At 34.3% G+C, this 21,304-nt stretch overlaps 1 protein-coding gene across 3 annotated transcripts in view; it reads left to right on the forward strand.

Moving 5' to 3' along the window:
- Positions 1–19,577, forward strand: part of LOC145681293 (glutamate [NMDA] receptor subunit 1-like) — a 132,644-nt gene extending 113,067 nt beyond the window's left edge. For 2 of the 3 annotated variants that reach the window (XM_081752934.1, XM_081752937.1), the window contains exons 15-19: positions 2,442–2,599; positions 5,530–5,702; positions 6,630–6,883; positions 9,907–10,189; positions 17,265–17,402. In XM_081752934.1, the coding sequence (XP_081609060.1) occupies positions 2,442–2,599; positions 5,530–5,702; positions 6,630–6,883; positions 9,907–10,179 (858 nt within the window). In that variant the 3' untranslated portion in view covers positions 10,180–10,189; positions 17,265–17,402. Of the gene's footprint in view, positions 1–2,441; positions 2,600–5,529; positions 5,703–6,629; positions 6,884–9,906; positions 10,190–17,264 lie in introns of all 3 variants that reach the window. The other variant, XM_081752935.1, reaches the window with a different exon arrangement.
- The last annotated feature ends 1,727 nt before the right edge of the window (positions 19,578–21,304 follow it).

A 21,304-nucleotide genomic window follows, 5' to 3' on the forward strand; every position in this document is an offset into this window, starting at 1 on the left:
CTTTCTTGTAAATGTATCATTTGAATCAGGCGTTTTCCCCGATAGATTGAAGACTGCAAAAGTTATACCTTTGCACAAAAAAGGAAATACTTATGATGTTCAAAACTATAGGCCTGTTTCTATTTTGTCTGTTTTCTCGAAGATTTTTGAATCACTAATGTTATCGCGCTTGAGAAATTTTATATCCTGCCATAACCTAATCTCGTCTTCTCAACATGGTTTCCAAAAAAACAAATCAATTGATACAGCGTTGTTTAACTTTATTAAAGAGGTTTCTACAGTACTTGATAAGGGAAAATATGCAGTAGGTTTATTTGTTGATTTCTCCAAGGCATTCGACAGTGTTCAACATTCTCTTCTACTGGCAAAACTCCAGAAATATGGTATTAGGGGTGTAGTACATGAATGGTTTCGCTCGTACCTGACAAACAGAAAACAAGTAGTAAAAATACAAAAAATAATTAACAATAAACAAGTCACATTTTCATCCACAACTGCTACTATCTCTGCTGGTGTTCCTCAAGGCTCAATTCTTGGGCCAATTCTTTTTTTATTTTACATAAATGATCTTGTTCAATATATGTATCCCCAACATATTGTACTATATGCTGACGATGTAAATGTCATAGTAACAGCGGACAATACAGTTGAACTAGAAAGTAAATTAAAACAAACTGTGGAGCGTTTGATAAAATGGACATCTCAGAATCAACTGCTGATAAATGCAAAGAAAACAAAAGCACTAAATTTTCAGTACTCATGTACACCTCGAACAGTACCACCCATTGTGATAAATTCAACTGATGTAGACTATTCAAAATCCACTAAATTTTTAGGTGTAACAATAAGCAATAGGCTTACATGGGATGCACATATTACTGAGCTAAACAGCAAATTAAGTCGTATCTGTTTTGTCATTTATAGACTACGTGGTTCAGTGTCAAAAGAAACTTTGCTGTTATTGTACTATGGTAAGTTTCAATCATTGTTAAATTACGGAATAATTTTCTGGGGAGCCTCCTATTCCAGCGTTACTACTTTTCGTCTACAGAAAAAGGCAATAAGATTTATTTTTAATCTATCACCAAGGTCCTCATGCAAAAGGGTCTTTCAGTCAAATAAAATTTTAACTGTGCCTTGTCTGTACATATACAAAAGTATCATATATGTAAAGAGAAATGAAAGTAGTTTTCTTCATGTTGACGATGTACATTCATACAACACACGACAAAAGAATAACATATTCACAGCATACCAAAACTATGCGTGCACCAAAAGAAGTGTTCTTCCTATGTCCGCTAAGTTGTTTAATAAGCTCCCAAGTTATTTGAAGAATATCAAAAACATACGAAATTTCAGAAATGAACTATTTAATTTTTTGTGTAACAAAATGTATTATCATATTAATGAATACTTGGGTGATAGTTTGTAAAATAATGTGAATCAATTATATTGAAATGTCTTATTATTATTTGACAAGTCCTATGTACTGGTCTCTGACCAATAATGTACGACATGGATGAATAAACAATGAATGAATGAATGAATGAATGAATGGACATCCAATGCTTCGGAGGGAAATCGGAAGTGTTAAGAACCGGCAGCTCCATGTTTTTCTGTGTTCAGAATAACGTGTGATGTGATGTATTTAGTCACGGTATATTTAACTTTTTCTTCACTTATAAGCGTGAAAGAAAACATCGCAGCATGCGTTTTCCCAAGTACGAGAGATCGTGATCGTGACACTGCCGACATCCGGCCAAAGAATTCCGTGTTCACTGCTATCAAGACTTATCATTTGCCTATTTTGGACCAATCTTAAAGTCATAACATACGGTGTATCTCAATTCGGTTGATGGCATGTCTGGGAATTTCACCTTGCAGGGAATACTCTGTGCACCCATTGAACATTAATGAAATGTGCAGCTTTGGACTGCATATGCATGACTTCCTTTACGCTGATAAGGACCACCGCCCACAGTTTCTCAAATTCGAAATACAGCTTGTTGAAATTTGGCCTATTCGCGATTTTGGACACCTCTAGCTCTGAAACTATGCACTTTTCGCCATAGGTCCATGTGAACTTTTTCTCTTATTTTGATGTGAGGAATCACCACTTACAGTTTGTTGGTTTAGTTCATTTACATCATATATATATATATACTGTATATATATGTATATATATATATATATATATTACATTGTGTGTGTATGTGTATATATATTACGTTTCTATTGATATTTATTACATTTGGCATTCTATAGATACTGATTAAAATTAGAATTTAGTCGTTATATATATTCAGTAAAGAAACTATAAAGTAAATATGGGTAAATGAAAATCATTAGATTTTAAAAGAAAATATAATATATAATGTTCTTAATTTTTTAAATAAAAAACATTTCTGAACAGACAACATATAAGATCTTTTCTATTCCAGCTCCGAAATACAATGGAGAATCTAACATATGCTACCGTAAAGGGCTCAGCCGTGTACATGTATTTTCGACGGCAGGTGGAGCTGTCGAACATGTATAGAACAATGGAAGCCAATAGTTATGAAAGAGCAGAGGATGCAATTCAGGACGTGAAAGACGGGTATGACATGTTTGATGCAGTCTGATTATGCACTACGATTTATTGTTGTACATATTTTTTACAGTAACAAAATATATTATTAGTTATTCCTTCTATATTTTTTACCATTAGTGTACAGGAAACAATTACATTTGTGATATTTTCCATAAGTAGAAGCTTTGCTTTGTTATAATTAAATATAAACTAATTATTTGCTGAGCAAAACTGTACATTTTCATTAACATTCAACACGTGTTACAGTTTCATCAAATAACTCTTTGGCTTCATCAGACACTATGTGTAACACGTGTTGAATTTTAATGAAAATATGTAATTTTGCTCAGCAAATAATTAGTTTATATTTAATTACATTTGGTATATAGTTGGCAACCAAGTATATAATTGACAGTAGTATTTCTTCTATATAGAAGGGACATAATAAATTTGAATATTTTAACATCAAAACAAGAAAAATTTATAGACAGATTTCATGTTAATAGAACTACTTTTGGGAAAGAATCACACTATATATGTAAGTCATTCCCATAAATAGTTATTTATTTTATATATATTAACTCCTTGTGCATCGCGTGGACTATATATTGCATTCTAAAATCATACTACGGTCAATTTGTTATTTTATAGTATAAGCCCTGTGTAAAGGAATTAAATACTCTTTAACGTTATTCATGTTATGAGTGGGAACCTTAAATGTATTTAATATTTTATTATATTAGTAACAATGTTTAAGATACACATATTCACATGTTGTGAAATTTAAGTGTAGTGTAAATATTTCTTCCCACTTGAGTAATTACTATGGAGACAAATACTTTTATTATGAAATGAAATCTTTGAGTTTTACGTCCTACGTTTATGCCGGCTAGGCTAAAGGAGACGGTGATGATGAGAAATTAATGAAATGGTGGAATGAAGTAAGTGGGAGGAAACAGGAGAACCCCGAGAAAACCTACGCACACGGTGCTTGTCTAACTCAAAGCTCAACTGGCACGAGTTGGGATCGAACTAAGGACCCTGTGCACCAGAGGTGAACTCTAAATCACTGAGCCACCATGGCGTGATTCTTCTACAATCTAATTTTTAGCTTTTCAAACAAATGAATTTTTCTTGATTTTTATCATAAACTACTCATGGGTTTTTACACTCAGCTATATCAATTTATTCAGTTTAGTGAGATTTATTAATTGGTATCTCTCGACACATTTTCCCCGTTAAACGCTAATAATGTAATATCGTACACAGTGGCGTATTCACGATTTTTTTCGGGGGGCTTTGCTAACTTTCGGGAGTCTTTGCCTGAAAATGTGAAAATTCTGCAAGATATTTCATATACTTTACTATAGTAAGTAAGATTTCGGGGGAGCTTAAGCCCGGAAGCCTCCCCCCTAAATACGCCACTCATCGTGCACGTGGTCTATATTTGTAAACAAAACCACATATACAAGTATTATGAGCAAGCAGACAGGAGACACCATAATTAAGTCACGTGCCAGAACAGGAACACTAGCGTCACCGCTGTCCAGAACAGGGTATAAAACAAGCTGTAAGATCTTTATCGACATCAGTTTCGGCTGACTATCCGCTCTCCTAGCTTACCTGGAGCTCTGCGGTATCTTTCCTTAGCTGCCTGGACCATGCAAGATCTATTTACCCAAACTACACACAGAAGTTTGTATTGGTCTTCGGACCTCAATCATAGTGACTTTGAGTGTTATGCTTATATTGGAAGAAAACTGAATCCCGTGTACTAAATTGCTCTATCTTATCAAGGTCATTTTACATTATTAGCTCTCGGATGAATCCTAATCCACGAAGAAATTAAATGTCGACTGAAAGCATGGAATTCGTGTTATTATTCAGTTCAAAATCTTTTGTCGTTGCGAATTCTGTCGAGCAATTCAAAGCTTAAAATACGTATATATAACGATAATTATGCCTGTTGTTCTGTATGGTTGCAAAACATGGTCTCTTACTCTGATGGAAAAACGTAAACTGAAAGTGTTTGAGAACAAGATCCTGAGATGAATATTCGGACCCAAGAGGAACGGGGATGGAGAATGGTGAAAAGTTCATAACGAGAAACTACATAATTTATATGGTTTACCAAACATTGTCTAGGAGGCTCAGATGGGCAGGTCATGTAGCCAGGATGGAAGAAAGCAGGAACGCTTTTAAAGTCTTAACTGGAAATCCAATCGAAAAACGAGCATTAGCAAGACCAGGCGCAGATAGAAGGACAATATTAAGATGGATCTCACAGAAATAGGAATACAAAGTAGAAACTGGATCCAGTAGGCTAAGGGCAGAAGTCAATGGAAAGCATTTATTTATTTATTTATTTATTTATTTATTTATTTACTTATTTATTTACCTGTTTTGCATACAAATGAAAGTATTCTCGAGTACGCATACAGTTGTCAAAAATTACAAAATAATTACATATATGCTATAAAAAACTTACAAATAGAGTAATACATACATAACTATGGATGGCTTTTATAAGCTTACACATTCATAACATAATGTGAACGCGGCATTGAACCTCTGGGTTTTATAGGCCATAGAATTAGTTAGTTAAATATTATTCTTCGATTTCGAAAACTTTTTAAAAAAATTGAAAATGGAAGTGGAATAGATTATTATCTTTAACTCTTACTACAGAATAAATGCTTTTTACAATAACATTCTAGTAAAAGCTTCTGATACACATATAGAAATTCGGAATGTCATAAGTGTCTTTAGAAGGTTTCCCCTCTAACGTAATTTATGTTATTCACTGAAATGTAGAGAATAGCTATTATTACACAGTACCTTATAAAATTTATTACATTTTTCAAGAATTTTGAACGTCGTAAATTGTGCATATTATCTTACAATGTGCATTATTGTTTTCGTGCTTCATAATTTAAAAAATATTTTGTCCTTCCTAGGAAATTAATGGCCTTCATTTGGGACAGTTCTCGATTAGAATATGAAGCAGCTCAAGATTGTGAACTTGTTACAGCCGGAGAATTATTTGGTCGCTCAGGATACGGAATTGGATTGCAAAAAGGATCGCCGTGGGCAGATGCTGTCACGTTGGCTATTTTAGACTTCCATGAAAGTAAGTCCATAAATGAAAAAAATTGGTCACTTACCAATATGTTCTGTCTTGGGACAATTAAATATTCTCTAGACGTATAGAAACAATAAACTAATTTCATCTTCAGTGGTAAGGTAATATGGATAAAAATGGATGAGAGAAATGTCGTATGGAAAAAGGAATACATACCACCAAATAAATATAACATAAGAGATGGGTACTAAAAACAACGAGCAGAGCACAATGGATGAAAAAAAGAAAGAGTTGAGTTTGGAAGAAGCATGGTGTCCATGTTACGTCACTGTTGCAGATCTAAAATTGGTAGCCAGATTTTATCAATATTGCCAGAGTGCAGATTTAAAGCCCGTTTAAATAAAGAATGATTCTTTAGCCTCCCGCTGTTTCTTTGTTTTTACTGAACCTATCACATTAACCTGCTTTATATCGTGTGTATGTTGTTTTAAATGAAGCGCCAATCCCGACATGCCCTCTTCTTGTGACTTTTTTCATTGTCTAATATGTTCTTTAATTCAGGTGTTAATATTGTGTTTCGTTTGACCTATATATGAAGAGTCACATTCACACTAAGCACGAAAAGGACCCCACTTGATCGGAAAGTTTGTATGACCATATTTTTTAAAATGAACACAAACACATAAATTACATAAATTAACACATTTGTGACAATTAAAAGTCGACATGACTAGCTTTGTATTCAACAGTTTTAATAAAAAAGTTAATGTTGCTGCTATTTTAATGTCGACCACAATTTACATATACTGTATCTCAACAGGTAGAATCCTTACTGTGTATCACAACCAAATGATTGATAGTATACAGCGAATTTATTCTTATACATAAGTTAATGTATTATGAATTTCAACTCACCCTGTCTTACTATATATATATATATATATCTCACGCCAAATGATGCTTTTATCTTTTTAGGTGGTGTTATGGAAGAACTGGATACAAAATGGATTTTGCAGGGTAATGTTCAACATTGTGAAGAAAATGACAAAACTCCTAATACATTGGGTCTGAAGAACATGGCAGGTGTATTTATCTTAGTAGCTGCAGGCATTGTTTGTGGTATCGGATTGATTATCATAGAAATGGCGTACAAGAAACATCAAATACGGAAACAAAAGCGAATGGAGTTAGCACGTCATGCAGCTGATAAATGGAGAGGAATTATTGAGGTAAATTGGATGACTATTTTCGAATTCCTTCTGTTGAATTATTAAAATGATTATTTATTTAGCTGTACAACATACAAAAAGTAAAGAAAAAAAAAGTGATTGACTGGACCGAGATTCGAACCCGGGACCTACAGATACATTAAATCACAACCGTCAACAAGGTGTTCTCAATATATGGACACTGAACTGTCCAAGCACAGTAACTAGGCTGTGGTACGAGTCATGTGGTCTGAGTGGGGAGCACCGACTGCAGGAGTGAGAGAGTGTTCAGCTGTTCTGGGAAGCGTAGTGGTTAACGCATTGACACGGTATGCTGGAGATCCCGGGTTGGAGTCTCGGTCCGTTTGTATATTGTTGTGTTCATACCTTTAGAAGACTTGGTGTGTAAAAATAAGTTTAAATCAGTTCTTTTTCTCGTTTCATTAATCTTTTTTTACTTGTGTTTATCTAGGAGAGAATAATATCTTAATAAAGTAATGATGCGAAGTTTGGAAATCTGTAAAATCAGGGAAAATCTGGTAAAAGTTCTGATGAACTCATAATTTAGTTTACTTCTAAGTTCCTGAGTATTACTTACGTCCTCGTAAATTCAAAAGGATGGTTTTTCGCGAGGAAGCTTTCCTATTCGAAGAAAGGTAGTAAAACAACATTTCAAAATATATATATTTATTTTCTTTTCTCAGCGTTTAACATTTCTAGTCAATAGCAAGACAATATGATATACAATTTAACGTAAGTTTTCAACCACATTAACTGTTACCAGTAGTCAAATCCGTGTCTTGCAGTAAGACAATTTTCAAATAAATCTTATTTAACTGCAATAAAATCGTGTATTTTGATACTGTAGTCGTCTTCTGCCTTATTCAATGTTAATTAGTTTTCTGTGGAATTATGTTTCCGCGAAGTAAGTTTCTTGTTCTGATTGGCAGATTAAATACCATTTGAAAGGCAGTAAGGTTTCTTATGTTTTAATTACCATTGTTATTACTATGAGTTTCTAAATTCGCTCTAAGCCATGTAGGGTATCTACGGCGAATTAGTAAGAACAATGAATGAATAGAAAAATGGTCAATGGCGATTCTTGAGGGAAGGGACATCGGAAAACATTAAAAATCTTTATCGCTACAAGCTAAGAGAAGAAAACGCACCTAATTCCCTAATTCTTGTATATACTAGATCAGATTTCTTCCATTAGTTCGAATTAATAAAAATCTAGAGATTGCGAAATTTTTTTTGGAGATTGTAACTTTCCTCAAGAGCCGCCTCTGAGAATGAACTTAACTTATTTTTTTATTATTATTCAGTACTTATCCTCGTTTTTCCTATATAATTCTTGTAAATGTAAAATTGTGCAAATTCACATATAAAAGATTTAAATAATTAATAGTTTTCTGACCAGAGTATCTACTAATTTATTAAAATTAAAATAAGTCATAACAGTTTCAATAACTTCATGTTATCTTCATCAGACATTTACTAGCAGAAATATCTTCATAACATTAAATTAATATTATAATGTATAATTTTGTAATTGTATAATTTTATTTCTTCATTTTATAATTTTGGATTTTTAATATGTAATAATCAGGTATTGTTATAATTTAGTGATTCATTCTAAATTTTTAATATAATTGTTTTTCATAATCATTATTATTTTCACTTTTCTCTTTTATTATTATTATTAATAATAATTATTATTATTTTAATAAATTATTCCAAGTATCAGTTAATTATAAAGTTTCCTCTGAATTCAATTTTCTATCATATAACTTTATTGTTATTGCTTCTCTTAATAGTTCTTCATATCGGTGGTTTTTATCCTTCCATTCTTTTTAACATCCTATCCCATAATTCATATATTTTTTGAAGTCCATTTGTTCAGTTCATTAATCTTTCACTTTTTTCTTTCTTAATTCTTTGTGCTTCTTTCCATTTTCTTATTACTATTCTATTCTCTTTTTGGAAACCTTGGACTCCTTCCCAATCTATACCATGTCCCGTTTCTTCAACATACAGAGTGAGGATAAAGTCTTGCCCTGATTACAAAAATTTATTACAAAAGAACCGTTTGACATAATAATGTAAATACTGATCAGTTACATAGGTTACTATTACAAGTTTTTTTTAAAGACCACTTCAACGTGTGCCCCCTTGGTAGCTCGGAGAATGTCTAAGCGGTATTCCAGTTCCCTCCAGGTGTTTTGTAACATGTCTTCTGTCACAGTACCCACAACTGCTTGTATCCTAGCCCTCAGTTCCTCGACGTTAGCAACAAGTGTGGCATAGATTCTGTCCTTGATATAGCCCCATAAAAAAAGTCCAGTGGAGTAATGTCTGTGACGGGGAGAGCGTGATACCACAGCATGCATTGCGCTTTCTCCTGCTTCGATGCCATTTCGCCAACTAACCCGCGCGCGCCAAGTAACGTACTGCATCACTCTTGGGTAGCACTAGTGCCATCTATTGGTCTTTAAAAAACTTGTAATACTAACCTATGTAACGGACCACGTCACTCTTAGGCAGCACTAGTGCCATCTATTGGTCCTACAAAAAAACTTGTAATACTAACCTATGTAACGGACCAGAATTTGCATTATTCTGTCCAACGGTTATTCCGTAATATTTTTTATAATCAGGGTAGGACTTTATGCTCACGGTGTATTTGTATATTTAAGTCTCAAATCGTCCCTATATTGTTTTACTCTTTCTTTAAGCTTCTTCCCTGTTTCTCCAATGTATATCACATTACAGTTTTTTACACTTCACTTCATACACTACTCTTTCACATTCTTCATTTATGTCTTTATTCCTATTTCTCATTTCCTTAACCACTAATACGTCCCCTTTTTCTGTGTGTGTTCACACCTACAGATCTGTAGGCAACTGAGTATAGTCAAAGTTAAAAATACAATATCTAAATTCAGTCTTTGGAGATATGATAAAATTTAAAATAAATTTATACACAAGAATTGTGCTAACATAAAATTTCAGTTTTCTCCTTTCTTATTTTTTGTAATTAACAGAATCATGTGCCCAATAATACCGATCCGAGCAATTGTGTGAATCCGTATGCGGAAGAAAGAAATGAATACCAACCGTCTGAAGAAGCCACCAATTTCTGTTGTCCTACAGCGTCTCCTGAGCGGCCTCGTGGTCTGGGACAAATTCCCGCCACATCTCAACCGATGCTCGTGAGAGATGAAGAGTCTCCAGAAGAAGAGGAACCGCCTATTTTCCGATCCAATGCTGTCATTTGGCTTTCTACACCCAGAAGACAAACAGATTACACAAGCTGACATCTTCGAGGTTTTAATTAGGGCATTTTGTTTCTTTCACACTCGGCCTACTAATGATTACTAACTTTCAAACTTCTAACAATTTGAGTTTTTACTATTCAGCTCTGATAACATTAATAACAAAGTCGAACTTAACACTGGTCTAATTTTAAGACTTTGAGGAGGGTGTTAGATGCCCGGTCGCTTTTGGGAAATCGCTTACATAACATCTATTAATAAAATATATATTATTCCAGGGCCGCCCACAGGGGGGATGTATGGCGCAAGCTGCGCCATTGAGAAAAATTTTGGGGGGGATTTTACTCTACTTTCGAATTAGCAATTTTACTGTCGGAATAGCATTAAAACACGATTTTGAGAAGCTAATTTTCAAAAATTTTCCGGGGTGAACCCCCGTACCCCCCTGCTTCGATACTCGATGAATGAAGTACCGCGCAAGTAGCCGTATGAAAGGAAAGGTTGGTTTGTTTTAAGAGAGAAGGGCCGCCCACAGGAGGGATGAATGGCGCAAGTTGTGCCATCGAGAAAAAAATTGGGGGGAATAAAAAAATTGGGGAAGAATTTTACTCTAATGTCGAATAAGTAATTTTGCTGTCGTCAGAATAACATTTGAACACGATGCGATTTTTTTTTTTTTAATCTCGAGAATGAATCCCCCTACCCCCTGCTTAGAAACTCTATGAATGAAGTACCGCGCAAGTTGCTATATGAAAGGATGGCGCCAAGTTCTGGTAAACAACAGTTACAAACACTCAAGGAATCACTTTCAAATTTATATAGATTTGAAACTTGCCTATGTTGTCTGTTGAAAATTATAAAGTAGTTTGACATAATTGTGAGCTAATGGTAACCATACAGACAACAGCCAAGTTTCAAATCTAAATTTGAAAGTGATTCCTTGAGTATTTGTAACTGTTGTCCACCAGAACTTGGCGCCTATTTTTGTGATTTCAATTCTTTTTAAGGCCACTCGTACTTGGCTCTTTTACAGGAATGTTTTCTGTTGTATATCACTTCTTTTTGTAGGCTAATTTCGAGGACAACATTTTCTTTTGGTATCAAACTCAATAACTTGTAACTTGCGTCTTACTTTTCATGTACAAGGGAATTATATCAATATTTTGTAAAGAAAAAAAAAATAATACTACTAATTGTAGAAAAAGAATACCTGTGCCATACACAGTGTGTAGAAGTTTTTATACCCTTCAATATCCTTATAGAACATATTTAGTATTGTACACTACCAAGACTACTAATAAAAGTAATGCCATTTTTATAATTACTGCTACCCCTACTACTACTACAAGCATTCTATAATACTACTACAGGAAATAAAAACAACAAAAATAACAATTACTAGTATTATAAAAACTACTGCTACACTGGACAATTGTTTTTAGAGGACTTGAGTTTTGAGGAGGGAAGAGATTATTAGTTTTTTGGGGGAGTGCGCCATCAGCTTTGGGGGGGATGGGCACCCCTGTATTATTCAATCCGTGAACACAACGTTCTTCGTTCGATGTATTACGCCATCAATAGTGCATCCATTACTTTCAAAGTTATACAGAATGTTTGGAAAGTACAAAGTAAGTCTTATGGGAAAACGAATTATTTATATTTTACAGTAATTGATAGTAGTTCCCACCATTCTTTGTGTTATGTAAGTGGCTACGGAGAAGCATGTTCTGAATTAATCTTTGTAATGACTGTTCGATACAGTTCTGAATATCTGCTTCCAGCTTCGGAATAATGTGCAAGAGAGTTTAGTAGGAAGTGGCATCCTTTTACGCCAGTTGCGTAAGTGTTGGACCAACGCAGGATAATCATCGGACAGTTGGCATATTGTTTGATCGGAAAGCCAATCGTTTGTTTAACTACGCTTTTCAGTGTTGTTGATTGGGGAAATTACGTAACTTCAACAACAACGAGAAAGGTGATCCAGTGTTGGAAGATTGTAAAGGGTATTCCATAAAGAACACAACTTTTGTCAGTTGGATTTTATAGCCCCAAAAGTGCACATCTTTCAGAATTCGCTTATTGCTTTTTCTGGAAATATTCAATTGTTGTGAACGTCGGCAAATACATTTCCCCGGACTTACAGCAAGATTATCACTCACGATGGCGATGTTTTCCGCAGGACAACTAACACGAGGAGGCCCCGAGTGTTTAGTGTCCACAACCGAATTGTTTTTCTCAAATTTAGCAATCAGTCTCATCACAGTCTACTTAGTGGGTGCATTACGTTAACCAAATATTCAACGGAGTTTTGCGAACTGTCTCTGCATAACATTCACCACATTTGTGGTAAGTGTTCACTATGATAACACGCTGTTCCTACCCGTACAGAAAACAAATGACGTTAACCAAATATTCAACGGAGTTTTGTGAACTGTCTCTGCAGAACATTCACCACATTTGTAGTAAGTGTTCACTATGATAACACGCTGTTCCTACCCGTACAGAAAACAAATGACGTTAACCAAATATTTAACGGAGTTTACGAACAGTCTCTGCACAACATTCACCACATTTGTAGTAAGTGTTCACTATGATAACACGCTGTTCATACCCGTACAGAAAACAAATGACGTTAACCAAATATTTAACGGAGTTTACAAACAGTCTCTTTACAACATTCACCACATTTGTAGTAAGTGTTCACTATGATAACACGCTGTTCCTACCCGTACAGAAAACAAATGACGTTAACCAAATATTTAACGGAGTTTACGAACAGTCTCTTTACAACATTCACCACATTTGTAGTAAGTGTTCACTATGATAACACGCTGTTCCTACCCGTACAGAAAACAAATGACGTTAACCAAATATTTAACGGAGTTTACAAACAGTCTCTTTACAACATTCACCACATTTGTAATAAGTGTTCACTATGATAACACGCTGTTCCTACCCGTACAGAAAACAAATGACGTTAACCAAATATTTAACGGAGTTTACAAACAGTCTCTTTACAACATTCACCACATTTGTAGTAAGTGTTCACTATGATAACACGCTGTTCCTACCCGTACAGAAAACAAATGACGATCATGTGCTATTTGGTCTTCCGTGACTACTCACCACAAAGACAACAGATGAAAATTGTGTAACGTTCAATGCTGCCAACTAACTGGAATAGAAGTGGCGGGCATTTCAAAAGCTGCGTTCTTTGTGGGACATTCTTTACTTTGAATCAATCTGTTGGGCCTACGTAATTTTGTGACAGGCCCAACATCGAGAAATTGTTTGCTGGTTCAACATTTCTCGTATTATCATTGGCAGGTTGTTGTAAGACATTATATCATTAGTGAAACTTTTTTTTTTTGAGTAGTCTTTTAATGAGTCAAGTATTCGCTCAATGGCTAAATCTTATTCTACGTACATACTGCTGCTTTTATTTAACATTTAACAAATTTTTTTCTTGTTGTAAATACTGATTAGGATTGTCTTCGCAAAACTTTGATTAGCAACAAACCGTACCGTTGACGGCCTATAGCTCGGGAACCACTAATGTGCGTAGAAAAGATCTCAGATACATACTAAGAAAGTCAGCTTTTATTTCTGTGCTAAGTTAAGCCAAGATCGAAAGAGTTCCCCAGATTGCGAATGACATATACTGTCTGTATGATTATTTTTTAAATAAAAAAGTCCAATGAAGAAAATTTAATTTTTTTTTCGTTTTAGCACAGAATTTGATTCAATTCATTAGCATAAGGAATTTAAATAGAAGAAGGAAGATCTGTCATGCTTAGAGGAATAAGTACCAGAAATGAAGAATCCCTTGAAGCACTTCCCTCCCTCGAGTAACACAAATTCCCGTTCCCCGAGTGGAAGTGTTTAAATTCAAAATTGATAATTTTAATCATTTATCATTTTTAAATATTCGGAATGTGTTTCTACTTTGCTTTGCCTAACACCTGCCTTTAAATTATATGATACCTTTTAGCTGTAATACCTTGTAGCATGCTTTTTAAGATAAACAGTGTAGTACAAATACTCATAAAATATAATTCTTTGCTTTTTTTTTTTAATAGACAACTATAAAACAAATAATATCTTCTAGAAAATGTGGAAATAGAGACATTGATATTCAACGTGTCCATTCATGACGAGACAATTAATCTCCCAACACATTGTTTTCTATAAATTTTGGAAGAAATTTTGTTAAATTTTAACAAGATTTTATCTGAAACATTTTTGAGATTAGGAAGAAAACATTTGTTTCAACAGATTAATCACATCATCATCCGATACACATTAAATATATATATCTTTGATTTAACACTTTCTAGATAACTAGGACTCAAAACATGTTCTTCTGATCTAGGCGCCAGTTCTGCAAACCAGAAGCCACAATAATATAAATCCAATTTGATACATAGATCTCCACGTTCAGACTTTAAGTTATATCTAGGTAGTTAGCATAAAAAGTATATCTCAGAGTACTGAAATGTAAATGTCTACTTTTCTGAATGGATCTAATAAAGCTAGGCGTCAGATTCGTATTTCCAATCTGCATAGCGAATTGTTTAAGCTCTGTAGATAATGATCACAATGTCCTGTCTTGTTTTCATACTCTATGTGAATCTTACGTAGTGAAAGCTTACAAGTACAAGCAACGTTATAGTAATAAACATGTGATGTGTACCGTTTCGTCTCTGGAACACAGCGCTCTTCAGGAAAGGAAGGAGACTGTCTCAGGAAGACTCTTGTTACGGATCTGAAATTTTATACGTTTCACACTGTTTTTACTACAATATTGCATGATTTTAACTTCTGAGCCTAATTCAATTGAGATTTCTATATGATCTTTATTTTAATATTATTTATGAAAAATCATTGTACTGCTTGATAAAACGCAACTTTATTTTAATAGTTTATGAAAAATCGTTGTACTGCTTGGTAAAACGTAACTTTATTTTAATATTATTTATAAAAAACGTTATACTGCTTGGTAGAACATAACTTTATATTAATATTATTTACAAAAAACGTTGTACTGTTTTGTAAAACGTAACTTTATTTTAATATTCTTTATGAAAAAACGTTGTACTGCTTCGTAAAGCGTAACTTTATTTTAATATTATTTATGAAAAAACGTTGTACTGCTTGATAAAACATAAAAGTTAACTCTTTTCTGCTCCAATTCTATCTAAGACATTGCTGTTTTTTAAATTTAATTGTTTTAAAGTTAATTGTTTTTAAAGTTAATAATTTTGTAACAATAACAAAAGTTACTTAGCAAAGAATCAAAATTGCAGTTCAACATGCAGATGTTTCGACGGTGATTTTCAGCCTTCCTCAGTACGTATCCTTTAACTCATTACGCTGTTTGAAGATCTACACTTGTAGAAATTATGAACTTCGTAGCTTTTTTTATTTTTTAAAAAAATGATGTGTATGAAATATTCATAACAGCAACAAAGTGTATAATTTCTACGAAGAGGACACAATTATAAACACAGTTCAGGAAATTGATGTGGAAAGGAGGGCTGTAAGTTTATGTATCATTTAACAGCATAGGTTTCAGCATTAAAATTAAGTTTTTCGTCTGAGTCAATACTTCTGAAGAAGTCAATAATTGCTGCTCAGAACTAACTTTTGTGGAAAGAGTCTAGTTTTGTTTGTGAGTATATCTTCATCATAAATATGATGCCATTATTGGCAGGTCCTTTGCCTCAACTGCTCGTTTCCATGCTCCGCGGCCTTCAGCTGACCTCTTCATCTTCACGAACGATTTTTTTGTTTTGATACCGTCCAACAAAAGTAGTTTCCTTCGCCCCTCCCTCTTCTTCCCGCCGCCATACTCTCATAATACAATGCTCCCTTCTGCTGTTAGCAATCAAACGAAAACTAAAATGGTGGTTTTCTGTTGCCTTCCACCCTACAGTATCCCAGCCGTTAAAGTCACTCTGACCACGCCTGGGACTAATGTCCAAGTTACCATACAAATCATTATGATTTCCGTCAACTTCACTACTGGAGAACTGCTGCCTTCTCCCAGAACACTCTTCGACTGGCTACTCCATTTAGACCAATTTGGTAGGGCTGGCGCTTCTGGAACTGAACTACGCCGACACAGCTCTAAATGTCACTGTAGCACATAATTCTTCCCGTCTGACACGTAAGTATCTTCGTTAGGGTAGTGTTTATCGGGGAGGTGTGAGTACAAATCTGTAATTTATTGTCAATTTTTTACTTCAGTTATGAATACAGTCTATAGTTGACTTACGACAGACTTCGGTTAGGACTGCCCGGTTATAAGTCCGCCAGATGATAACCAATGATGCAGTTCAGTATAAAAGTACAGTTTTGACTGATTATCGGTTCGACTGTGGTTACCTTGGATCAGAAGACGTACAAACTCTCACAAATTAAACAAATTCCTGTTCATAGTCACGTCACATAACTTCCGTCCTTTCACAGGAATGTGTCTATGAACATATGGCGCGTTCAGTGCAAAAAGGAATCAAGTCTACCTTTGGTCATTTTGGGCACATTTAATCTTTAACGTCTGTATCTGAAGCTCCCTTAACAGCTTAAAAGATCCATGTCTAGATATTGTAAATAACACTTATAATGTTAAAAGAAAGGTTAATTTTCCATGTATTAAACACACCGTACAAACTTTATGTCTTTTTGTCACAAGGTTGATAATTGAATTCGATTTCCTTGTGCTCTGAACGGTAATTTGACGGTTGGTCGTAAGTGCGAGTGTTCATAAGTCGCGTTGCGAACACTTGGGTACAAATTGGCAATGGAAACTTAAAGAGGAATGTTTCCTTAATCCCAAATCTTTATTTCTTCAGAGAATTTCTTTTTAGGTAATATAATGGGAGTGATGGTTACAATCAAGCAGTATTAAGAATACTCTTTGGTAACCATTACAATAAGTAAAGGAAAGTTATCAGCAATGAAGTTCTTTTCAGGCAACGTAATTTGTGTAAAGGATACGCAATGTACTGTTGAAACATTTGCATGTAAAATTACTATTTAGATGTTTTGGTAAATAATTAACTTTTGATATTATTAGATATGGATTCTAGCAGTTCATTAAGTAATTGTTTTGTTGTTTCTTGTAGAAACGGAAGACGCTCCGAGCGACAATAGAAGCCCAACGTCGGCTGAAAGCTAACGGTGTGAACGACCCTCTGCCTGTGAGTTTGTCTGTCGAAGGTTTGCCGCGACAATGCATGGAACCTCATAGCCCAGGTCCTTCTTGGCCTCCCGGAGACATCAGGCAGAGAGCAGCCTACACCCTTCCTCGAGCAGCAGCCGACGAAGTGCGGGTAGCGACCACAGCAAGAAGCAATCCAGCTTATGGACTCGACCCTCCGGATATGATAGTGTAGCTCAAAACAAGATTTGTGCATTTATTTTAGACTTACAAAAGCGTTTTGTTTGTCTTGAAAGCAACTCAACAGAATAATCACGTTTCAGCTTTTATTACTATCATCATCAGGGAATGGGGGACTATATAATTATAAAAAATGTAAGGGGCCAATTTAATAATAGCTAAAAGGAATTTAATTCTTATATCTTAACAAATTAAATAACTTAACTTACATATTATTGTAAGAGTCTGTTTTGTATTCAAGGAAGGACAAATTAAACAATAACTTACAATTATTGAAAACGTGCGAGTAACAGGAAGATGATTATGAAAGATGTTTTGAATTGATACAGTAGGAGAAACGCCAAGCAAAGATAAATAAATAGATGAATATAATGCTTGTTCATCAAGAAGCAATTATATTTCGGGATAAACTCAAATCATACAAGGAAACTTATATTTTATTCAATTAAACTCATATTTAAAAATATTTAGGATTTCCAGCGTAGAGCAGCGTATTACAGCGTAGAACAGCGTATTACTAACGAATTGGGGTTGTTCATTATCTCATCCAGCGATGTTTACCTGAAACAAAAAAAAAAGTAAATAAATACCAGTTGGGAATGCTGCAAGAGCATTGACAGAATGAACTTAAAAATAATGGACAGATGGAGGGGGAAGGGTAACCGTGATTGTGTCCATATGTAAAAGTAAATCTTTTTATCTGCACCTTCTTCTCTTTCTCGCAAAACATCATCTTTCTGTGACTTACGGTTCCCGAGATATGGATCCTTAAATCTCCCAAAATTCGAACTTTTTTGGTCAATATCTGGGGAACGGTGGCCAGTTGTCCAGCGGTCACCGGTTACTATTTGGTACCAAAATGTTCACTACCGTCTTAGGTATTGATCAATATCATCTCTTTGATTTACGGCTCCCGAGATATGGCTCCTCAAATCTCTGGAAATCGGACATTTTTTGGCCAATATCTCGGGAACGGTAAGAGTGACGCAAAAAATGCCAACGCTTTCTCAGATAGTTTTTGATGGAGGGCTCTATCGCATGGAGGGCTCGAAATTGAAAAAAAATCGCAAATAACAGACACATACACACACACACACACACACACACACACACGGAGAGAGAGAGAGAGAGAGATAATTCAGTAACAAACTCTAAGTTCATTGACAAGATAAGAGAAAATTAATTTCGTGAATTGTAATAATTTAGCAACTTGTATCAGAAATTCCAAATTTTAACTGGAAAGTGACCCAGTAGAGACGCTAGACTCATAATAGTAGGGAAGAAGAGGGAAGGCAAGAAAAATAATTCGGGAGGCGATGCAACCACACCTGTTTTGCTTTGAATATTACCGGTTGTACATATTATTATTCACCAGTTGTACATATAAAAATGGGGGGCAAAAGAAGGGCGAGAGAAAATATTGGGGTTGCATTCACCCTTCCTCGTCCCCTTGTAGCGCCGCCACTGAAGTGACAAACAAATATCTGAAAAAATCCTCCCGGCACTAAAGTGGAGGACACATGTTAGTCATAAGTCCTTCGCGCTAAATCACTAAAATAGAAATTATCATGCTATTATTCGAGTAAATATTTTAGTTCTCATTTACGGAAGAAAGATTTGAATTAAATGTCATACATAATATCCTTTAATTGTGCTTTGTTCTCAAGTATGATGAAATGGAGGATGGCTACTGGTTTGCTACTTAGATAAGAAACCAGCCTGCTTGTTTCGTTTATTATTCAATAAATAATAATGATGATAAAGTTATAGTTTGAAATCGAGTCAGTAATTGCATATAGAGGTTAGAATAAAGAATTTAAAGGAGGGTTTACTAGAATCTAAATGAGATGTATTTGCATAAGTAATTAGAACGCAGTCACAATAATGATACTTAATAGGTATTCTTAGCTTTCAAGCCTCAAATGGTTTATCAATAGCTTGCAGAAGAGAAAAGAAAGGAAAAAAGGAAACTATTCATAACACACGATTATATTTATATATCTAATCTAATACTGTTTATTTTTTTTTCTCTACAAAATATCATCAAGGATACTCAATTTATTGCTAGATAAAAGTTTCTCCAACCCTTCTCAACAACCATCAACCTTAGGACAATACTTTTACGCTACTTTGAGGTCCTTTTTAATTTTCTCAGGCCATTTTGTATTAACCCTTTGTGTACCAGTGACATTCATGTGGATGTCATGAAGACATCCCTTATTAAGGATTGCATTAATCCTGGAGATGATGAAATTTGTTAGTGGATAAAGGCAAGACTTAGTTGTACTATTTCTCCTTAGGTGACAGCACCTTACTGACAGAAAAGATAAAAAAATGTTTTGTCTCGGTAGATGGTAGGTCTAAGGGAGCATTCAATTACAACACATATGTGTTTATTTTGATGATAAACAAGTAGCAAGTTCGAAATCTATTTCGATATCGGAAAAGGAAATTTTTTGTCTTTGATCTCGATCAGTGTTGCCAACCTGAAGCAGAATAAAATCCCTTCAAAATATCAGAATTTCCCTTTTTTCAGTCCAAATGTTCCACAATGAAATATTATATATATATATATATATATATATATATATATATATATATATATATATATATATATATATATATATAAATCAGTAATGTGAATGTTCTCTTCGCGTGTACACAATAACTATGCCCTATATAACAGTCTTTTAACAGTAAATGAAACAGGTATTACAGCACGGACATAGGAAAATGACATCTGGAACGCAAGAGGTTAAGATATTTTGATGATCCTCTTTTGTATGTTTCTTGCTGCAGCATATCGGGCTACTGCCAATTCCGTGCCTTTATTTTCACTATGACATCTTATCTCTTGTCATATTTCTGATGTGTCCATATTTTTCCTGTCTTTTCTTGTTTTTCTCAATGTTTCATTACATTGTTGGCAGACCATAACTCTTTGACTTATTAATAACAACGTCTCTGATTCATATTTCAATACAGCCAAAACACATATGTTGGAAAGTTATCGGTTCAGATATATCAGCAGTTCAGTTTTTAAATATGAAACTATTCATTCTAAATATACAAGATCCTAGCTTCATAAATCTATTTATTTCTTATTTAAAATTATTTAACTATTTAAACTAAAACTATTTAAAATTATTTCTTAAAAAAGTTAGCACTTGGGTCAATAAATTCGATTGAAATGTGTGCCCTAAGTGGACAGGGAGTCTAAGTATTTCAAAAAGAAGAAAGGCTGCGTCATTTAAAATGAATTTTTTGAACATTGAGTTAGGTTTTTATCACATTACTTACACTGAAATACACATTCTAAGAGAGAAAAAGTTTCAAACATACCTTTCAAATATTTTTGATATATTTCCCAGCAACTTCAGTACACAGAACGGGTACTTTTAGCTGTTATTTATATAACGCGACAAGAGGTACTCTACAAATGTCTCTGGTCTTAGTTCCCTGCGAGTTGAATTCAAGGTGACGTTATTATTTTAAAAAATAGTACACTACATAATCGTTCGCCTATTCTGTTGAGTTGCAAATGAGCCAAGTTTTTTTTTTATTATTTAATTACCGAAATATAAATATGTGTTACAAAAACTGTGAAAGCGTTGTTTGCATAAGCTCAGACAGCAAAAAGAGAATGCATGATGGTTACATATATGTACATATATTCAAGCACAAAAGAAGAAGAAAAACCCTTTGTAGTACTTTCCTGTGAACCCGTTCCCTTTAGTTGCTAGTGTGTGACAACTTCTTGTTTGT

This window comes from Thermobia domestica, chromosome 3, assembly GCF_964235325.1.
Source record: "Thermobia domestica chromosome 3, izTheDome1.hap1.1, whole genome shotgun sequence".
Lineage (NCBI taxonomy): Eukaryota > Metazoa > Arthropoda > Insecta > Zygentoma > Lepismatidae > Thermobia > Thermobia domestica.